General features: G+C 49.3%; 1 protein-coding gene across 5 annotated transcripts in view; it reads left to right on the forward strand.

Annotated features, from left to right (window-relative positions):
- Positions 1–8441: 8441 nt before the first annotated feature.
- si:ch211-221n20.8 (uncharacterized protein LOC100034409 homolog) overlaps positions 8442–20838 on the forward strand; it is a 115760-nt gene continuing 103363 nt past the window's right edge. For all 5 annotated transcript variants that reach the window (XR_009443037.1, XM_059640885.1, XM_059640886.1 and 2 more), the window contains exons 1-2: positions 8442–8564; positions 11119–11182. Coding sequence is in view for 4 of the 5 variants with exons in the window: in XM_059640885.1 (XP_059496868.1) it covers positions 8478–8564; positions 11119–11182 (151 nt within the window). In the remaining variant the exon portion in view is untranslated. The remainder of the gene's footprint in view (positions 8565–11118; positions 11183–20838) is intronic.

Below are 20838 nucleotides of genomic sequence, written 5' to 3' on the forward strand. Positions count from 1 at the left end.
AAGTCTTATCATGTTTTTACATGTTTGCATAAAGCTGACAAGGCCAATTTGCAGCTACAAAAATGGTGGAAATATTCAGAGATCGTACAATCCCTACAGTGTGGAAACAGGCACTTTGAACAACAAGTCCAGGCTAAACATCAGAGAATGCCACCCAGGCCCATCCACCGATAACGTACCTCACTTACACAGTCCTGAACACAACGGACAGTTTAGCATGGACAATCCACCTACACTGCACATTAAGTCCCAAATTCTCTTCACTTCTCAAAATTATCAAGAATATTTCCACCATTTATTGTAGCTGTATGTGTTCATCAACAAATTTAATTCCCATTAAAACTAGAGACTGTCTGGACTTGATACCTTGGCACAATCCAGTAAATTCACTGCCAGCACTGACTGGGAAATTTCTGATAGAAATCCAGGAGAAGTCTAGCAAACAATCTACAGATTCCATCCGGAAGTGACCCACAGCACTGTTCTCAGTCTTTCCTAATTCATCAAATTCCAAACACACTCATGTTAGACCCCACTGATTACCAGCTCCGACACTGATACAGCAAATTACATCCTAATTACTATGCTCCTTCCCTCATTCCATCTGGCCTCAGGTGTCCCTCCTTCTCGGAAGTGTTCAGTGTTTTCCGCAATGCTGAGAGAACAACAATTTGTACACAGAAGCCTCTGTGGGATGAGAGTGACATCATGTGACCTGCACTGGGGATAAATTCCGGAAGAGCGAGATGGGTTATTCTTCTGGTCAGGAAGTGGAATAGTCAATTTCAGATGGTACAGAAACATGAGTGAGGGTTTTAGCAGCAGCTGAGCTCATGCAAGGACAGAACTGGGGGATGTTACAGAGATGGAAATAGTCTGCGTTAATGATTGAGAAGATGTCAGGTTGGAATCCCTTCTCAGAATCAAATACTGAGACCTTGGATGTTCTGCCACAGGAGCCATCAATATCATAGAATCCGTACAGGGTGGAAACAGGCCCTTTGGCTCAACAGGTCCACACCGACGCTCAAAACATCCCACCGAGATCCATCCCCTTCAGCTCCACATCCCTGAACACTATGGGCAATTTAGCATGGCCGATCCACCTAACCTGCACATCTTTGGACTGTGGGAGGAAACCGGAGCACCCGGAGGAAACCCACACAGACACGGGGAGAATGTGCACACTCCATACAGACAGTCACCTGAGGGTGGAATCGAGCCCGGGCCCCTGGCCCTGAGAGGCAGAAGTACGAACCACTGAGCCACCGTACCCCCCTATCCTGGGAGATGGGTCAGTGCTGTCACTGAGATGACACCACCCGCTGCTGCTCATGTGCTAAATCACAGCAAGTCCGAGTGACCCAGTACCCCCTGTATTCCCTGACCTGCAATTTCCCATCAGTTTGTAAATCCCTTCACTGCCCCATCTCCTGCTTATCTCTGTAATCCCTCTGGCCCTCCAGGTCTGTGCACCTCTCTCAACCTGACTCCATGTGCATCCCCCATTTGAAATATAGAGCAACAACTGATGACTCTATCAGCAGCACTGGCCCCGAGCTCTGTGACATTTTCTCTGTAACCTACCTCCTGACCCACGCGTTCAAAATGCTCTGAATACAGATCCACTGTTTTATCATCAATCCAGGAATCTACCTTTTTACACTTGGCCTTCTCCTCTAGCAGCATCTTCCGGGCACGAGCCACCCTCTGCGGAAAACAGAATGACCTCTCATATGTCCGTTAATCTTTCCCCCTTTTACTTTAAACCGATCTCCCTTAGCAATTGACAATTCTAGCTGGGAAAAAGACTCCAACTATCCATTATATCCATGGCTATCATTATTTTGTGAACTTTGTACAGGTCACTCCCCTCATCCTTCGACATTCAAGGAGAAACAAAATCCAGTTTGTCTGATCAGTCCTTAGAGCTAACCCACTGTCAATTGGGCATTATGCATTTCTTCTTCCCTTCTCTTCTGCCCTTCCCTTAGATTCTTCATTGCAACTCATTCGGAACAGAAATAAAAACAAGAACTTCAGTTCATGCAAGTCTTATCATGTTTTTATACATTTGCATAAAGCTGACAAGGCCAAGTTTAAAAAGGTAGATTCCTGGATTGATGATAAAACAGTGGATCTGTATTCAGAGCATTTTGAACGCGTGGGTCAGGAGGTAGGTTACAGAGAAAATGTCACAGAGCTCGGGGCCAGTGCTGCTGATAGAGTCATCAGTTGTTGCTCTATATTTCAAATGGGGGATGCACATGGAGTCAGGTTGAGAGAGGTTCACACACCTGGAGGGCCAGAGGGATTACACAGATAAGCAGGAGATGGGGCAGTGAAGGGATTTACAAACTGATGGGAAATTGCAGGTCAGGGAATACAGGGGGTACTGGGTCACTCGGACTTGCTGTGATTTAGCACATGAGCAGCAGCGGGTGGTGTCATCTCAGTGACAGCACTGACCCATCTCCCAGGATAGGGCGGTACGGTGGCTCAGTGGTTCGTACTTCTGCCTCTCAGGGCCAGGGGCCCGGGCTCGATTCCACCCTCGGGTGACTGTCTGTATGGAGTGTGCACATTCTCCCCGTGTCTGTGTGGGTTTCCTCCGGGTGCTCCGGTTTCCTCCCACAGTCCAAAGACGTGCAGGTTAGGTGGATCGGCCATGCTAAATTGCCCGTAGTGTTCAGGGATGTGTAGCTGAAGGGGATGGGTCTCGGTGGGATGTTTTGAGCGTCGGTGTGGACCTGTTGAGCCAAAGGGCCTGTTTCCACCCTGTAGGGATTCTATGATACTGATGGCTCCTGTGGCAGAACATCCAAGGTCTCAGTATTTGATTCTGAGAAGGGACTCCAACCAGACATCTTCTCAGCTGCTAAAACCCTCACTCATAGAACATTATAGCACAGTACAGGCCCTTCGGCCCTCAATGTTGTGCCAACCTGTCATACTGATCTCCAGCCCATCTAACCTACACTATTCCATGTACGTCCATATGCTTGTCCAATGACGACTTAAATGTACCTAAAGTTGACGAATCTACTACCGTTGCAGGCAAAGCGTTCCATTCCCTTACTACTCTCTGAGTAACGAAACTACCTCTGACATCTGTCCTATATCTTTCACCCCTCAATTTAAAGCTATGCCCCCTCGAGCTCGCTGTCACCATCCTTGGAAAAAGGCTCTCCCTAACCACCCTATCTAACCCTCTGATTATTTTATTTGTTTCAATTAAGTCACCTCTCAACCTTCTTCTCTCTAATGAAAACAGCCTCAAGTCCCTCAGCCTTTCCTTGTAAGACCTTCCCTCCACACCAGGCAACATCCGAGTAAATCTCCTCTGCAACCTTTCCAAAGCTTCCACATCCTTCTTATAATGCAGTGACCAGAACTGTACACAATATTCCAAGTGCGGCCGCACCAGAGTTTTGTACAGCTTCACCATAACCTCTTTGTTCCGGAACTCGATCCCTCTATTAATAAAAGCTAAAACACTGTATGCCTTCTTAACAGCCCTGTCAACCTGGGTGGCAACTTTCAACGATCTGTGTACATGGACACCGAGATCTATCTGCTCATCTACACTACTAAGAATCTTATCATTAGCCCTGAACTTTGCCTTCTGGTTACTCCTACCAAAGTGCATCACCTCACACTTGTCTGCATTAAACTGCATTTGCCATCTCTCAGCCCAGCTCTGCAGCTTATCTATGTCTCTCTGCAACCTACAGCATCCTTCGTCACTATCCACAACTCCACTGACCATGGTGTCATCTGCGAATTTACTAACCCACCCTTCTACGCCCTCATCCAGGTCATTTATAAAAATGACAAACAACAGTGGACCCAACACCGACCCTTGTGGTACATCACTAGTAACTGGACTCCAGGATGAACATTTCCCATCAACTACCACCCTCTGTCTTCTTTCAGCAAGCCAATTTCTGATCCAAACTGCTATATCTCCCACAATCCCATTCCTCCGCACTTTGTACAACAGCCTATTGTGGGGAACCTTATCGAACGCCTTGCTGAAATCCATATACACCACATCAACCGGTTTACTCTCATCTACCTGTTTGGTCACCTTCTCAAATAACTCTATAAGGTTTGTGAAGCATGACCTTCCCTTCACAAAACCATCCTGACTATCCCTAATCAATTTATTCTTTTCTCGATGATTATAAATCCTATCCCTTATAACCTTTTCCAACACCTTACCAACAACTGAGGTAAGGCTCACTGGTCTATAATTACCAGGGTTGTCTCTACTCCCCTTCTTGAACAGGGGAACCACATTTGCTATCCTCCAGTCATCTGGCACTATTCCTGTAGACAATGATGAGTTAAAGATCAATGCCAAAGGCTCGGCAATCTCCTCCTTGGCTTCCCAGAGGATCCGAGGATAAATCCCATTCGGCCCAGGGGACTTATCTATCTTCACCCTCTGAAGAATTTCTAATACCTCTTCCTTGTGAACCTCAATCCCACCTAGTCTAGTAGCCTGTATCTCAGTATTCTCCTCGACAACATTGTTGTTTTCTAGAGTGAATACTGTTGAAAAATATTCATTTAGTGCTTTCCCTATCTCATCTGACTCCACACACAACTTACCACTACTATCCTTGATTGGGCCTAATCTTACTTTCGTCATTCTTTTATTCCTTAAATACCTATAGAAAACCTTAGGGGTTACCCTGATCCTATCCGCCAACAACTTCTCTTGTCTCCTCTTGGCTCTTCTGAGCTCTCTCTTTAGATCTTTCCTGGCTGCCTCGTACCCCTCAAATGCCCTAAATGAGCCTTCACATCTCATCCTCTCAGAAGCCTTCTTCTTCCTCTTGACCAGAGATTCCACCTCCTTCGTAAGTCACGGCTCCCGCACTCTACAGCTTCCTCCCTGCCTGACAGGTACATACTTATTTAGGGCACACAGGAGCTTTTCCTTGAATAAGCTCCACATTTCTACTGTGCCCATCCCCTGCAGTTTCCTTCCCCATCCTATGCTCCCTAAATCTTGCCTAATCTCATCGTAATTGCCTTTCCCCCTATAACTCTTGCCCAGTGGTATACACCTATCCCTTTCCATCACTAAACTCCATCTGCCACTTCTCAGCCCAGCTCTGCATCCTATAAATGTCCCTTTGTAACTTAGAACAGCCCTCCGCACTGTCCACAATGCAACCCACCTTCATATCATTGAGATAACAAAGTGTGGGGCTGGATGAACACAGCAGGCCAAGCAGCTTCTTAGGAGCACAAAAGCTGACGTTTCGGGCCTAGGTCCTTCTTTTCTGATGAAGGGTCAAGGCCCAAAACGTCAGCTTTTGTGCTCCTAAGGTACTGTTTGGCCTGCTGTGTTCATCCAGCTCCAGACTTTGTTATCTCGGATTCTCTAGCATCTGCAATTCCTATTATCACTCTCACCTTCATATCATCATTGGTTTCCCTTGTAGGGCCAGAGGGCATCATCTCAGTGTAAGGGGTCCTCCATGTAGGACAGAAATGAGGAGAAATTTCTTCTCTTGTACATAGTGCACACTTCAAATTTTGTCCAGGTTCACCCCACCAGACCATGCATCTGTCTCTTTCAAAAATAGAAATTGCTAGAAAAGCTCAGTAGGTCTCAGGAACAGTCAGTAGACCCGAAACATTAATTCTGATTTGTCTCTACAGATGCTGCCAGACCTGCTGAGATTTTCCAGCAACTTAACAGAGAACATAGAAAAGTACAGCACAGTACAGGCCCTTCGGCCCACGATGTTGTGCTGAACTTTTACCCGAAACCTAAGGTCTATCTAACCTCCACCCCTACCTGATACTATCATCCATATGCCTATCTAATAGCCGCTTAAATGCCCCAAATAAGGCTAAATGCACTACTCTCTCCGGCAATGTATTCTACGTCCAGATCTCTCCCTGAGTAAAGAACCTACCTCTGATGTCTCCCCTATATGTACCTCCACTCACTTTAAAACTATCCCCCTCATAATAGTTACCTCAATCTTCTCAAAACCCGATAGTTACCTCCACCCTAGGAGAAAAGTCTCTGGCTGTCCACTCTATATCTCTGATCAAAAACTTCTGTTTTTGTCTCTAATTGCAGCATTCACAGTTCTTTTGTTTTTTGTCAGTACCTGACATATTCGGTTTCAAGTGCATAATTCTAAGCTGATATTCATATTCTGTGTCTTTTTCTCTCATTTGCCTTCCTCCTCTTTCCCTTTGCAATTCCAATTCTAGTTTCCTCTATAGAGAAGTTTTTCGACATTTTTCCATCCCCACCCTTGTCTGCTTTCCGGAGAGACCACTCTCTCTGTGACTCCCTTGTTCGCTCCACACTCCCCTCCAACCCCACCACACCTGGCACCTTCCCCTGCAACCGCAGGAAATGCTACATTTGCCCCCATACCTCCTCCCTCACCCCTATCCCTGGCCCCAAGATCACTTTCCATATTAAGCAGATGTTCACCTGCACATCCGCCAATGTGGTATACTGCATCCATTGTACCCGGTGTGGCTTCCTCTACATTGGGGAAACCAAGCGGAGGCATGGGGACCGCTTTGCAGAACACCTCCACTCGGTTCGCAATAAACAACCGCACCTCCCAGTCGCAAACCATTTCCACTCCCCCTCCCATTCTTTAGATGACATGTCCATCATGGGCCTCCTGCAGTGCCACAATGATGCCACCCGAAGGTTGCAGGAACAGCAACTCATATTCCACTTGGGAACCCTGCAGCCCAATGGTATCAATGTGGACTTCACCAGCTTCAAAATCTTCCCTTCCCCCACCGCATCCCAAAACCAGCCCAGTTCGTCCCCTCCCCCCACTGCGTCACACAACCAGCCCAGCTCGACCCTCCTGCCTAACCTGTTCTTCCTCTCACCTATCCCCTCCTCCCACCCCAAGCCGCACCCCCAGCTACCTACCAACTCATCCCCACCTCCTTGACCTCTCCGTCCTCCCTGGACTGACCTATCCCCTCCCTACCTCCCCACCTATACTCTGCTCTCCACCTATCTCCTTTTCTCTCCATCTTCGGTCCGCCTCCCCCCCTCCCTATTTATTCCAGTTCCCTCTCCCCATGCTCCTCTCTGGTGAAGGGTCTAGGCCCGAAACGTCAGCTTTTGTGCTCCTAAGATGCTGCTTGGCCTGCTGTGTTCATCCAGCTTCACACTTTGTTATCTTGGATTCTCCAGCATCTGAGGTTCCCATTATCTCTGATTTCCTCTATTTCCATTTTCAGTTTCCTAAATTATATCTCAGCTTCCTTATCGATTTCTGCCATCTCTTGTTTCTCCCTGCTCTCCTTTTCGTCAGAGATGACACGGTGTGAAGCTGGATGAACACAGCAGGCCAAGCAGCATCAGAGGAGCAGGAAAGTTGATGTTTTGGGTCGAGACCCTTCTTCCTGACCCGAAACATCAACTTTCCTGCTCCTCTGATGCTGCTTGGCCTGCTGTGTTCATCCAGCCTCACTTTGCGTTATCTCAGATTCTCCGGCATCGGCAGTTCCTACTATCTCTCCTTATAGTCAAGCTGCTTTAGTTATTGTCAAACATCAAGGCTGTGATCAGATGTGGAAATCCAATCTGCAGTATTTGAGAAAGAGGGTTTACTTATATGGTGCGATGAAAGATTTTCTGACTACATTCTGGGTCTCAGTATGTAAAGAGTCTAATCGAACCACCAAATAAAGGACCTGGTTCTAATCAATCTGTTGGGGTTTTGTGCCCCCAGTAGTTGGGGGCTACAATGGTGGAACCTCAGTAACAGCCCCCTATTTAGCTGCATTGCTGTTAATCAGGAATGTTCTGCACAGTGGCTCAGTGTTTAGCACTGCTGCCTCATAGCGCCAGGGACCCGGGTTTGATTCCCACCTCAGGTGACTGTGCGGAGTTTGCACATTCTCCCTGTGTCTGCGCGGGTTTCCTCCCAGTGCTCCGGTTTCCTCCCACAGTCCAAAGATGTGCAGGCTTGGAGGATTGGCCATGCTAAATTGCCCATAGTGTTCAGGGGTGTGTAGATTAGGTGGGTTATAGGGGAATGGATTTGGGTGGGATGCTCCGAAGTTTGTTGTGGACTTGGGCTAAAGGACCTGTTTCCGCACTGTAGGGATTCTATTCTGAAATGCAGGCCATGGAAAGGGAAGGCTTGGTCCAGAATTTGTTTTGGCTCAGTGGTGGTTTGAAACTCCGTACTGGGGCTCCGCCTGTGGCTTGGAGCTCCGTGCTAGGCCCCACTTTGGGTTGCCACTCCGCACCGGGCCCTTGGCGGGCGATGCCCGTGATGTCACTGCTTCAGCTTGGGCTCCGTTTTTATTTCGGAGCTCTGTGCTGGGCCTCCTCCCTGCGGCGGAGCTCTGTGCTGGGCCCCTTACCTACAGGGGAGCTCTGAGCTGGCAGAGAGCTCCGCGCTCGGCCTCCTCGATCTAGCGGAGCTCCACGCTGGGCCCCTGTCTGCCGGGAGATGTTGAGTCCGCGGGACATGGCGCTGCCGCTCCGAGTCCTTTTGTTCCTCGGAGGCTGCTGCCACGGAGCGGCCCCCAGTCACTCGGTCAGTTCACCCCTCACCCTCACCCCCACCCTCACCCCCACCCTCACCCCCAGCCTCACCCTCACCCCCACCCTCACCCCCAGCCTCACCCCCAGCCTCACCCTCACCCTCCCACCCTCACCCCTCACCCTCACCCTCCCACCCTCACCCCCACCCCTCACCCTCAACCCCACCCCCAGCCTCACCCTAACCCCCACCCCTCTCCCACACCCCCACCCTCACCCCCAGCCTCACCCTCACCCACACTCACCCTCCCACCCTCACCCTCACCCCCTCACCCCCACACCCACCGCCAACCTCACCCCCACCCCACCACCCTCAACCCCCAACCCTCACCAACACCCCCACACTCAGCCCCAAACACCACCCCCACCCTCACCCTCTCCTTCATCCTCCCACCCTCATCCTCACCCTCACCCTCCCACCCCCACCCTCACCCTCACCCCCCCACCCTCACCCCCACCCCCCCACCCTCACCCCTACCCTCACCCTCACACTCCCACCCTCAATCCTCATACCACACCCCCCACCCCCCACTCTCACCATCACACCCCCACCCTCTCACCCTCACTCCCCCCACCCTCACTACCCCATCCTCATCCTCCCACCCCACCCCATCACCCCCCCTCACCTGCACTCCCAACCATCACCCTCACCCTCCCACCCTCACCACTCACTCTCACTTCACAGTCTCACCCTCACCCCCTTCAACCCCACACCCTCACCCCCTTCAACCCCACACCCTCACCCTCGCCTCCCACACTCACCCCTCACCCCTCATCCTCACATCCTCACCCTCACCCCTCACCCTCACATCCTCACCCTCACACTCACTCTCAACCCCCTCACCCTCACCTCCCTCACCTTCAACACCGCCCTCACCCTTACCGTCACAATCCCCTCACCCTCACCTTCCTCACCGTCACCCTCACCTCCTTCACCCACATTCGCCCTCACCCTCAACCCCCTCTCAACCTCACTCCCCGTCCTCACCCTCACTCCCCACCTTCACCTGCACTCCCCCCACAACCCCCACCCTCACCCTTACGCCCAGCCCACCCCACCCTCACACCACCGACCCTCACCCTCACTCTCACCCACTCACTCCCACCCTCTCACTCCCACTCTCACACCCCCACCCTCACCCTCAAACTTACACCCCCACCTCCACCCCACTCCCACCCTCACCCCCCTCACCCCCATCCAGTTGCTCGGCCTATTCACCCTCAACCCCCTCACCCTTACCCTCACTCACCCCACTCCCACCCTCTCACACCCCACGCCCACCCTTACTCTCACCCCCCCCTGCCCCAACCATCACCATCACCCCCCTTACCCCACCCAGTCACTTGGTCGGTTCACCCTCACCTCCCCATCACGCTCCCACTCGCATCCTCACACCCCCCACCCACACTCTCACCCCCCCACCCTCACCCACATCCTCAACCCCCCAACCTTTCCCTCATCGCCTACCCTCACCCCCACCCTCATCACCCCACCCTCAAAATCACACCCACCCTCACCTCACCCTCACTCACACCCTGCCCCACCTTCACCTCACCCACACCCTCACCTCACCCTCACTCCCCATCCTCACAGCCTCCTCCACCCTCACCCTCACTCCCAATCTTCACACTCACTCTCACCCTCACCCTCATACCCCCTAACCCTCACCCACCCACCCTCACCCCAAACCCTCACCCTCACCCTCAGTTCTCACCCTCACCCCCCTCACCCTCAAACCCCCCACCTTCACCCACTCCCTCAACCCCCTCACCCTCAACACCCTCATCCCCGCACCCTCAGCGCCCCTTACCCTCAACCCCCTTACCCTCACCTCCCCCACCCTCACCCTCAAACCCAACCCACCCTCACCCTCATCCCACTCTCAACCTCACCTCCCCTCACCCTCCCACCCCTTCACCTTCACCCCCTCCCCCTCAAACCCCACCCTCACCCCAACACTCCCCACCCCCGAAACCCTCACCCCCCTCACTCTCATCCTTAACCCCCCCACCCTCATCCCCACTCCCCTCCCTCACCCCTTCACCCTCCTCACCCTCAATCCTCCTCACCCTCACCCACATTCCCTTCACCTTCAACACCCCTCACCCTCACCCCCTCCATGCCGTCACTCCCTCCCTCCAAACTTGCTTTGACCCTCTGTTCCTTTATCCTCTCCCCCATCACTGCAATATCATTGATCAGATACACACCTTCCAAGATTATTTTCATTAACTCTGTTCATAGGCTGCTCCAAGAGATCCTCACTAACAGATCCTCACTAACAGATCCTCTCTGGCAGATCCTGACTGACTGATCCTAGTCATCCTTGTCCTGTACCTACCTTCCTCACTGTACTCCCGACAGCCTCCACTTGCCCCCCACCTACCCAAACCTCCTCCTCCTCGCTGTTCATGTCCCTACTTCAATCCTCCACCTTCCTCTCCCATTCCACCATCTCCCTCCCTAATGCTGCATCTTTCTCCCTCGGTTTTCGCTCTTCCTCCTCTTGGCCTTTTGTTCATTCCTCACTGTCTCCGTCTTTCCTCAGAATGGAATTGAGTCGTTTGGGAACATCACTGAGAACATCACTGTTTCTGAGTCTCACCAACGAGGTAGGTGATCTGGACTCTGCGCTACAAGAAGCTCTTAAAGTAAACCCTAGAAAGACTGGACAAGGTGGGAAGTCGCACGACACGAGGTTGTAGTCCAACAGGTTTATTTAAAATCACAACCTTTTGGTGCACTGCACCTTCATCAGGTGAAGTGGAGAAAAGCACACAGGCACAGAGTTTATCGGCAGAGAGCTCAAAAGATCATACAGGTGGTATGAGTGGACTGTCGATTGACTGAATAATAAGTCTCTGCAAGTGATCAAAAGTGTCAGATCATGTGAGTAAAGTGTCAGCAGTTGAGTAACAAGCAAAGCAGTGACCTATCATCCAATTAGTGGAGGGAAAAATTAAAACTCGGGTGATGCTGTAGACAAACCAAATGACCGGAATAACATGCTGGGTATAAGAGTTGCATGCCAAGGGCCTCACCAAAGTAACGAGTAAGACTTGAAACTTTAGGCATGGACACACACCATGAGAAGGAGACCATTCAGCCTCATGTACCTGCTCCACTACCGAATTAAATCATCCACCTTAACACCAGTTTCCTGCAATGTCTCTGTATCCCTTCATGTCTTTGTTATGTAGAAACCTATCAGCCTCAGTCTTGAAGATGCTCAGTGATTGAGGTTCCACACCCCTCTGAGCTAAAGAGCTCCAAAGAGTCACCACCTTCTGATGTGAGAAATTCCTCTTCACCTTGGTCCTGAATGGCCTACCTCCTTATTCTGAGACTGGTTTTCAAGACGCCTCTATGTCTCTGTTCCCCTCCTAAACCTGAGATATATGCCGAACCACCTCAATACCTCATTGGCCCGACCCACCATTCCCACTATCAGCCTAGTGAACCTCTGCTACACTCCCTCTGTGTCAATAGCATCTTTTCCCAGGAGATCAAAACTGCACACAATATTCCAGGAGCGGTCTCACCAAGGCCCTGTATAATTGTCACAAGATATCCCTGCGCCTGGACTCGAATCCTCTCACTGTGAAGACCAACATACCATTTGCCTTCTTCACTGCCTGCTGCACCTACATGCTTATCCTCAAAGAATTTTCCTTGTATTGATCATCCCTGAAAATAGTTTCTAGCATTTTCCCACCACTGACACCAGGCTAAGAGCTCTGTTGTTCCACCTTTTCTCAATCCTTAAACAGTGGGATGAAATGTGCTTCCTATCAATCTGGGTCTGAAAGATTGGGAAATTGGGTAACTCTACCTCTTCTTGAAATATTTAATCATTGTGAAGACTCCAGAGAACAGTGGAACTTGATTTCCAGTGCATTACCCAAGTGGGTCACTGACTTTGTGCATTTGTAGTGCATACACGGTGTTTAAATGGTGTCCATATTATTGTTAGCTTTGGGGCAATGTCCTTCCTTTGGGCAGTGTCATTTCTGTATATTATGACATTGCGGTGCTGTTGAGGTGTTGTGGGTCTCTTGGTCTGATGGTTGGTGTGGAGATGGAGATGGTGAGTTCATATTTTGCGGATTGAAGAACACTTCTCCAGTTGTGTGTATGTGTGGGACTACATTGGCAGCTGGTGTGCTTGGAATGAGGAGAAATGAAGCAAGTTCGAGAGCTGCTGATGAAAGATGACATCCCAGACTGACCCAGCCAATGGCACTGACTCCCAGTGAGATTGTTAGGTGCCGATAGTATGCTGTCAGGTATTTGCCAATCCTTGAAGTAATTGTTGAAGTCAGCTGGTCCACCTCATTGTCATTGGGAATGTAGTATCTGGTGATGAGGTAATCAGTTCCTGTGAGTGTGAAAAGGTTCAGCTCCGTCCATGGTCTGTATGGGATGTTGTGTGAAGTCTGTGCCCTCTAGCTCACTGGGCACCTTGATTTCCTTGCTGAAGTTTAGCCAGTAGAGCACATCCTTTGCTTCCTCAAGGTCAGTTGACTTGGCTCCTTGGAAGAATGCACTTTAACATCACTACTGTCGACTTCTGGAGGATAATGACTGTATTTCCTCTATCCAGTATACCACCTTGGGCTGCACATTCATCTCTGAATTCTACCATCTGCCATGGCACAATTCAAACTCGGGTCGTCAGAACAACACCTGATTTTCTGGGTTAACAGTCCATCATAATACCTCCAGACCATCACCTACCTATATTCATTGGAGTTTAGAAGAATAAGGGGGTAATCTCATGGAAACCTATGCAATTCTAACAGCGTTAAACAGAAGAAACACAGGAAGGATGTTTCTAATGACCAAGGAGTCCAGGACCAGGGGTCAGAGGCTAAGGATATGGGCCATTTAGGAGGAGACAAGAGAAAAATGTTGGGAGTCTGTGAAATTCTCCAACACAGAAAGTGGTTGAGGCCGTAGATATAAAGTTTGATATAGTTCTTGGGGTTAAAGGGATCAGAGGGTATGGAGAGGAAGTGGGAATCGGGACTGAGTTGGATCATTGTGCAGGCTGGATGGCCTGATCTAAGTATTGATCAATGGATCTTTTACACCTCAGGTGGTAGTGTCAAACACATACCATTCATTCATAAGCTCATGTGGAGTTGAAAATGTACCTTCAACTGCCTACTGCAGTTATTTTCTCCCCTTTAGAGAGGTCCAGAGTGGAATGCACTTTCAAACAGTTTGTTCCAAAAGTGGCCAGGCTGTAGCTTGGTGTAGCTGCTGTGTCTAGTGAAGCAGTTTTGTTGTAATTTTTCCATTTCACATGGAAAAACAAACAGTTCAGCTCCACATCACCTTTTGTTCTGACTGGGGCTGGCAGATGGAAGGTGCACCCATTTGTGTTATGCAGTGTTGTACCATTTCTTGATTCATAAGAACATGACATAAGAACATAAGAACTAGGAGCAGGAGTAGGCCATCTGGCCCCTCGAGCCTGCCCCGCCATTTAATAAGGTCATGGCTGACCTTTTTGAGATTCAGCTCCACTTATCCGCCCGCACACCATAACCCTTAATTCCTCTACTGTTCAAAAATTTATCTAGCCTTGTCTTAAACACATTCAGTGAGGTAGCTTCAACTGCTTCACTGGACAGGGAATTCCACAGATTCACAACCCTCTGGGTAAAGAAGTTCCTCCTGACCTCAGTCCTCCATGTGCTTCCCTTTATTTTGAAGCTATGCCCCCTAGTCCTAGTGTCACCTGCTAGCGGAAACAACCTCCCTGCCTCCACCTTATCTCTTCCCTTCATAATCTTATGTTTCTATAAGATCCCCCCTCATTCTTCTGAATTGCAATGAGTATGATCCCAGTCTACTCAGTCTGTCCTCATAATCCAACCCTCTCAACTCTGGAGCCAACCGAGTGAATCTCCTCTGCACCCCCTCCAGTGCTAGTATATCTCTTCTCGTGTAAGGAGACCAAAACTGCACACACTACTCCAGGTTTGGCCTCACCAGGACCCTATACAGCTGCAGCATAGCCTCCCTGTTTGTAAACTCCATCCCTCGAGCAATGGCAGACAAAACTCCATTTGCCTTAATTACCTGCTGCACCTGCAATCCTACTTTTAGCGATTCAAGCACAAGGACACTCAAGTCCCTCTGCACGGCAGCGTGCTGCAATTATTTTACCATTTAAAACATAGTCTGTTTTTCTGTTATTCCTACCAAAACGGATGACCTCACACTGATCAACATTGTACTCCATCTGCCAGACCTTTGCCCACTCACTTCGACTACCTATATCCCTCTGCAGACTTTCATTGTCTTCTGCACACTTTGCTCCATCATTCACCTTAGTGTCATCTGCAAATTTTGACACACCACACTTAGTCCCCTGCTCCAAATCAGCTTCACAGCTCTGACCATTCCCTTGTTTCTCTGGCAGCTCTGACAGCTTTTGTACAGCTCTTAACTCTCAGCCTCAGCTCCACACCTGACACCATGCTAAAACCTCTGAAGGAGACAGTCTGCCTGTGTGGTGATGTTATTGAAAACTGGTTGCAAGGGAGCAGCCTCCAGTCACTGCCTTATGATTGTGCTGAGCTGGGATGTACAATGGCACATCTCTGGCCCATAGATCATCCATTCTGTCCTAACCTGCCTCTCTCCATAACCCCCTGACAAACACTGAGAGGGAGCTGACCAGAAAGACCCACCTCTCCACGCGGCGCACCACAGTCTCAAGCTTGTGTCCAGTTCAAAGTCTCTGAGCCAGAGAATTGACAAGCAGTAATCCAGTCTAACTCAATCAATCAGCCACATTGCAGGCTACAGTATTACTCTTTGTGTGTTAGTTCGTTGAAAGCCATAGAGACGCACAGCATAGACACAGGCCCTGTGGTTCACCAAGTCAGTGCCAGGCTAAAAACACCAACTTGACGAACCCCATTTTCCTGCACATGGTCCATAGACCACTTTGCCCTGGCAGTTTAAGTGTTCATCCAGATCCTACTTAAATGTGTGAGATGTCAAATTTTCTGCCACCAATAGTATTGACCATGAAACCTCTGGGCACAAATCATACCTGTTTCAATCTATTGGACTGTTATTGCAGAGGAATGGTTACTGGGGCCAGTGTAGAGGGAGCTTTACTCGGTATCTAACCCCGTGCTGTCCCTGTCCCTGGGAATGTTTGATGGGGGGACAGCGTAGAGGGAGCTTTACTCTCTATCTAACACCATACTGTCCCTGTCCTGGGAGTGTTTGATGGGGGGGTCAGCGCAGAGGGAGCTTTACTCTCTATCTGACACCATACTGTCCCTGTCCTGGGAGTGCTTGATGGGGGACAGTGTAGAGGGAGCTTTATTCTGTATCTAACACCATGCTGTCCCTGCCCTGGGAATGTTTGATGGGAAGCAGCGTAGAGGAAGCTTTACCCTGTATCTAACCCCATGCTGCCCCTGCCCTGGGTGTGTTTGATGGGGGGACAGTGTAGAGGAAGCTTTACCTTCAGTTAGAGGAATAGTGAGGCCTTTGCTTTTTATTGAAAACAGGAGAGGGAACTTTACTCTCGGCTGAAGAGGAAAGGAAGCTTTGCCCGGTGTCTGACCTGATGTTGTACTTGTCTTTGGAGTCTTTGATAGGGAGAGTGTCCGGGGGCTTTGCCATTAATTAAAAAGGGTACAGGACGCTTTACTTTCAGTTTAAAAGTGTAGAGGGAGCATTACTGCGTATCTATCCCAGTGTTGTCACTGGCCTTGGGGTGTTTGAGTGCACAGTGTAAAGGAAGCTCACTTTCACGTTAAAGGAGTAGGGAGCTTTTTCTTCAGTTCACTTTCGGTTTTGAAGAGTAGTGGGAGCTTTGCCCTCTTTATCCCTGCGTTACTGTCTTCATGTGCATGTTTGTTAGGGATAGATTAACATTAAAAATGATTGATTCCACACTACAGTGATGAGAAAAATTCTAAACTCTGGATCTACTTGACCAACTGTTCTGTCTAATGTGGATTACCTTCACTCAAAAGGGGATGTGGAGATTGGCGGAATGTGGGAATGCCCTGGGAACCAGGTGGAGGTCAGGAATGGGGGTAATAAAGTGTGGAGCTGGATGAACACAACAGGCCAAGCAGCATCTCAAGTGCACAAAAGCTGACGTTTCGGGCCTAGACCCTTCATCAGACCCTAGACCCTCTCTGATGAAGGGTCTCGGCCCGAAACGTCAGCTTTTGTGCTCTTGAGATGCTGCTTGGCCTGCTGTGTTCATCCAGCTCCACACTCTGTTATCTTGGATTCTCCAGCATCTGCAATTCCCATTATCTCGGAGGTCAGGAATGGTACTGCTTGTGCCTGCCCCGATGAGCTGGTTTTAGATGGAGGGAATTGCAGCTGTACTGAAGGATTTCAAGTAATCGCTGCTCCCTGGCAATGTGTCGGTAAGCTGCCAGGGGTCCCAACTCCAGTCTGACAGCCGTGATGGAAATCTGTTTGGTAATATCAGAAAAGACCAGATTGGTCAGTGTGCAGTCCTGTATCACGTCACCACATTGCTCAAACCTGTTTACAGTTGACAAAATACTTTGGAACAATTGTTCCTGTTCAAACCAAGGAAGAATAACCAAAATTAGCAGAAACCAAGATTCCACATATAACAATGCGAGAAACAACTGTTACACTGTGTGTGCTCCCTCAGCACTGACCCTCCGACAGTGCGGGGCTCCCTCGGCACTGACCCTCCGACAGTGCGGGGCTCCCTCGGCACTGACCCTCCGACAGTGCGGGGCTCCCTCGGCACTGACCCTCCGACAGTGCGGGGCTCCCTCGGCACTGACCCTCCGACAGTGCGGGGCTCCCTCGGCACTGACCCTCCGACAGTGCGGGGCTCCCTCGGCACTGACCCTCCGACAGTGCGGGGCTCCCTCGGCACTGGCCCTCCGACAGTGCGGGGCTCCCTCGGCACTGGCCCTCCGACAGTGCAGCGCTCCCTCGGCACTGGCCCTCCGACAGTGCAGTGCTCCCTCGGCACTCGATGTTGGGTTATCTATTTCTCTCAGCGTTGTCTTTATTTTTGGTGGTGCCTGTTTGAATGTGCCAGCCTGCTGCATTGATGTGGTGCCTGTGTGCTGCTGCCTGTTCCTGGTTTTGAAGGATCACTGTGTGAATCCCAGTATCTGCAGGAAGCAGGGTTGATTCCTGAATCGAGCGCTCAATGCCTGGACTAGGGCAAAGTGAAACCTGGGTGGGTTTTTTTTGCAGATGTTGATGAGTGTCTCATGTCGCCCAATCCATGTGAGCCCACTGGAAACTGCACCAATACGCTGGGTTCCTTCCTGTGCCTGTGTAATCCGGGTTTCCTTGTGGGACCAACAGGCTGCGAAGTTAGGAACTGTGTAAAACTTGGTTTGCATGTGACTAACCTCTGGACATCTACGTCCAAACCTTAACAAACAGAAACAGGAATAGGCCATTCGGCCCCTCGAGCCTGCTCCAACATTCAATACACTCAGGGCTGATCCAACATTCCTCATGTCCTCTTTCCTGCACTCTCTCTGTAATCCTTGATTCCTCGACGGATCAAGAATCTGTCGATCTCAGCCTTAAATATACAAGAAGACTCTGCCCCCACAGCTCTCTGTGGTGTGGTGTTCCAAAGACTCATAACCCTCTGGGAGAAGAAATTCCTCCCCATCTCTGTCTGAAATTGGTGCCCCTTTACTCTGAGACGATGCCCTCTGCTCCTAGACTCTCCCACATTGTCTCTGTAAATCTGTCATAGAATATAGAACATAGAACATTACAACACAGTACAGGCCCTTCTGCCCTCGATGTTGTGCCGACCTGTCATACCAATCTCAAGCCCATCTAACCTACACTATCCCATGTACGTCCATGTGCTTATCCAATGACAACTTAAATGTACCTAAAGTTGGCGAATCTACTACCGTTGCAGGCAAAGCGTTCCATTCCCTTACTACTCTCTGAGTAAAGAAATTACCTCTGACATCTGTCCTATATCTTTCACCCCTCAATTTAAAGCTATGCCCCCTCGTGCTCGCCATCACCATCCTAGGAAAAAGGCTCTCCCTATCCACCCTATCCAACACTCTGATTGTTTTATATGTTTCAATTAAGTCACCTCTCAACCTTCTTCTCTCTAATGAAAACAGCCTCAAGTCCCTCAGCCTTTCCTCGTAAGACCTTCCCTCCATACCAGGCAACATCCTAGTAAATCTCCTCCACCCTTTCCAAAGCTTCCACATCCTTCTTTTTGTAATGCGGTGAGCAGAACTGTACACAATACTCCGAGTGCGGCCGCACCAGAGTTTCACCATAACCTCTTTGTTCCGGAACTTGATCCCTCTATTAATAAAAGCTAAAACACTGTATGCCTTCTTAACAGCCCTGTCAACCTGGGTGGCAACTTTCAAGGATCTGTGTACATGGACACCGAGATCTCTCTGCTCATCTACACTACTAAGAATCTTACCATGAGCGCAGTACTTTGCCTTCTGGTTACTCCTACCAAAGTGCGTCACCTCACACTTGTCTGCATTAAACTCCATTTGCCACCTCTCAGCCCAGCTGTGCAACTTATCTATGTCTCTCTGCAACCTACAGCATCCTTTGTCATTATCCACAACTCCACCGATCTTAGTGTCGTCTGCAAATTTACTAACCCATCCTTCTACGCCCTCATCCAGGTCATTTATAAAAATGACAAACAGCAGTGGACCCAACACTGACCCTTGTGGTACACCACTAGTAAGTGGTCTCCAGGATGAACATTTCCCATCAACTACCACCATCTGTCTTCTTTCAGCAAGCCAATTTCCGATCCAAACTGCTATATCTCCCACAATCCCATTCCTCCGCATTTTGTACAATAGCCTACTGTGGGGAACCTTATCGAACGCCTTGCTGAAACCCATATACACCACATCAACTGGTTTACTCTCATCTACCTGTTTGGCCACCTTCTCCAAGAACTCAATAACGTTTGTGGGGCACGACCTTCCCTTCACAAAACCGTGCTGACTATCCCTAATCAAATTATTCTTTTCTCGATGATTATAAATCCTATCCTTTATAACCTTTTCCAACACTTTACCAACAACTGAGGTAAGGCTCGCTGGTCTATAATTATCAGGGTTGTCTCTACTCCCCTTCTTGAACAGGGGAACCACATTTGCTATCCTCCAGTCATCTGGCACTATTCCTGCAGACAATGACGAGTTAAAGATCAATGCCAAAGGCTCGGCAATCTCCTCCCAGGCTTCCCAGAGGATCCGAGGATAAATCCCATCTGGCCCAGGGGACTTATCTATCTTCACCCTCTGAAGAATTTCTAATACCTCTTCCTTGTGAACCTCAATCCCATATAGTCTAGTAGCCTGTATCTCAGTATTCTCCTCGACAACATTGTCGTTTTCTAGAGTGAATACTGTTGAAAAATATTCATTTAGCGCTTCCCCTATCTCATCTGACTCCACACACAACTTACCACTACTATCCTTGATTGGGCCTAATCTTACTTTCGTCATTCTTTTATTCCTTAAATACCTATAGAAAGCCTTAGGGTTTACCTGATCCTATCCGCCAACAACTTCTCATGTCTCCTCCTGGTTCTTATGAGCTCTCTCTTTAGGTCTTTCCTGGCTACCTCGTAGCCCTCAAGCCTTCACATCTCATGCTAACATAAGCCTTCTTCTTCCTCTTGACCAGAGATTCCACCTCCTTCGTAAACCATGGCTCCCGCGCTCTACAGCTTCCTCCCTGCCTGACAGGTACATACTTATCTAGGACACACAGGAGCTTTTCCTTGAATAAGCTCCACAATAAGCTTCATCATTACCCGGGGAACTTGTCACACAAACTGGTCAGAGAATTCAGTGTCTTTTTATTCATTCATGGTTTGAGGCTGCCGCTGACCAGGCAGCATTTATTGCCCACCCCTAATTGCCCAGAGAGTAGTTGACAGTCAGCCACATTGCTGTGGGTCTGGAGTCACATGTAGGCCAGACCAGGTAAGGATGGCAGTTTCCTTCCCTGAAGGGCATTAGTGAACCAGATGAGGTTTTTCCGAGACTCGACAATAGATTCACTGTCATCATTAGCCTCAATTTAGATTATTATTGAATTCAAATTCTACCACCTGCCATTTTGGGATTTGAACCCGGATCCCCAGAATATTACCTGTGTCAGTCCAACGCTAATATCACGAGGCAATTGCCTTGCCTTAACTATCATTCCCTGTCTGGGAAGCAGACCCAGGCCATGGCAGTGA

This window comes from Stegostoma tigrinum, chromosome 2 (genome assembly GCF_030684315.1).
Source record: "Stegostoma tigrinum isolate sSteTig4 chromosome 2, sSteTig4.hap1, whole genome shotgun sequence".
Lineage (NCBI taxonomy): Eukaryota > Metazoa > Chordata > Chondrichthyes > Orectolobiformes > Stegostomatidae > Stegostoma > Stegostoma tigrinum.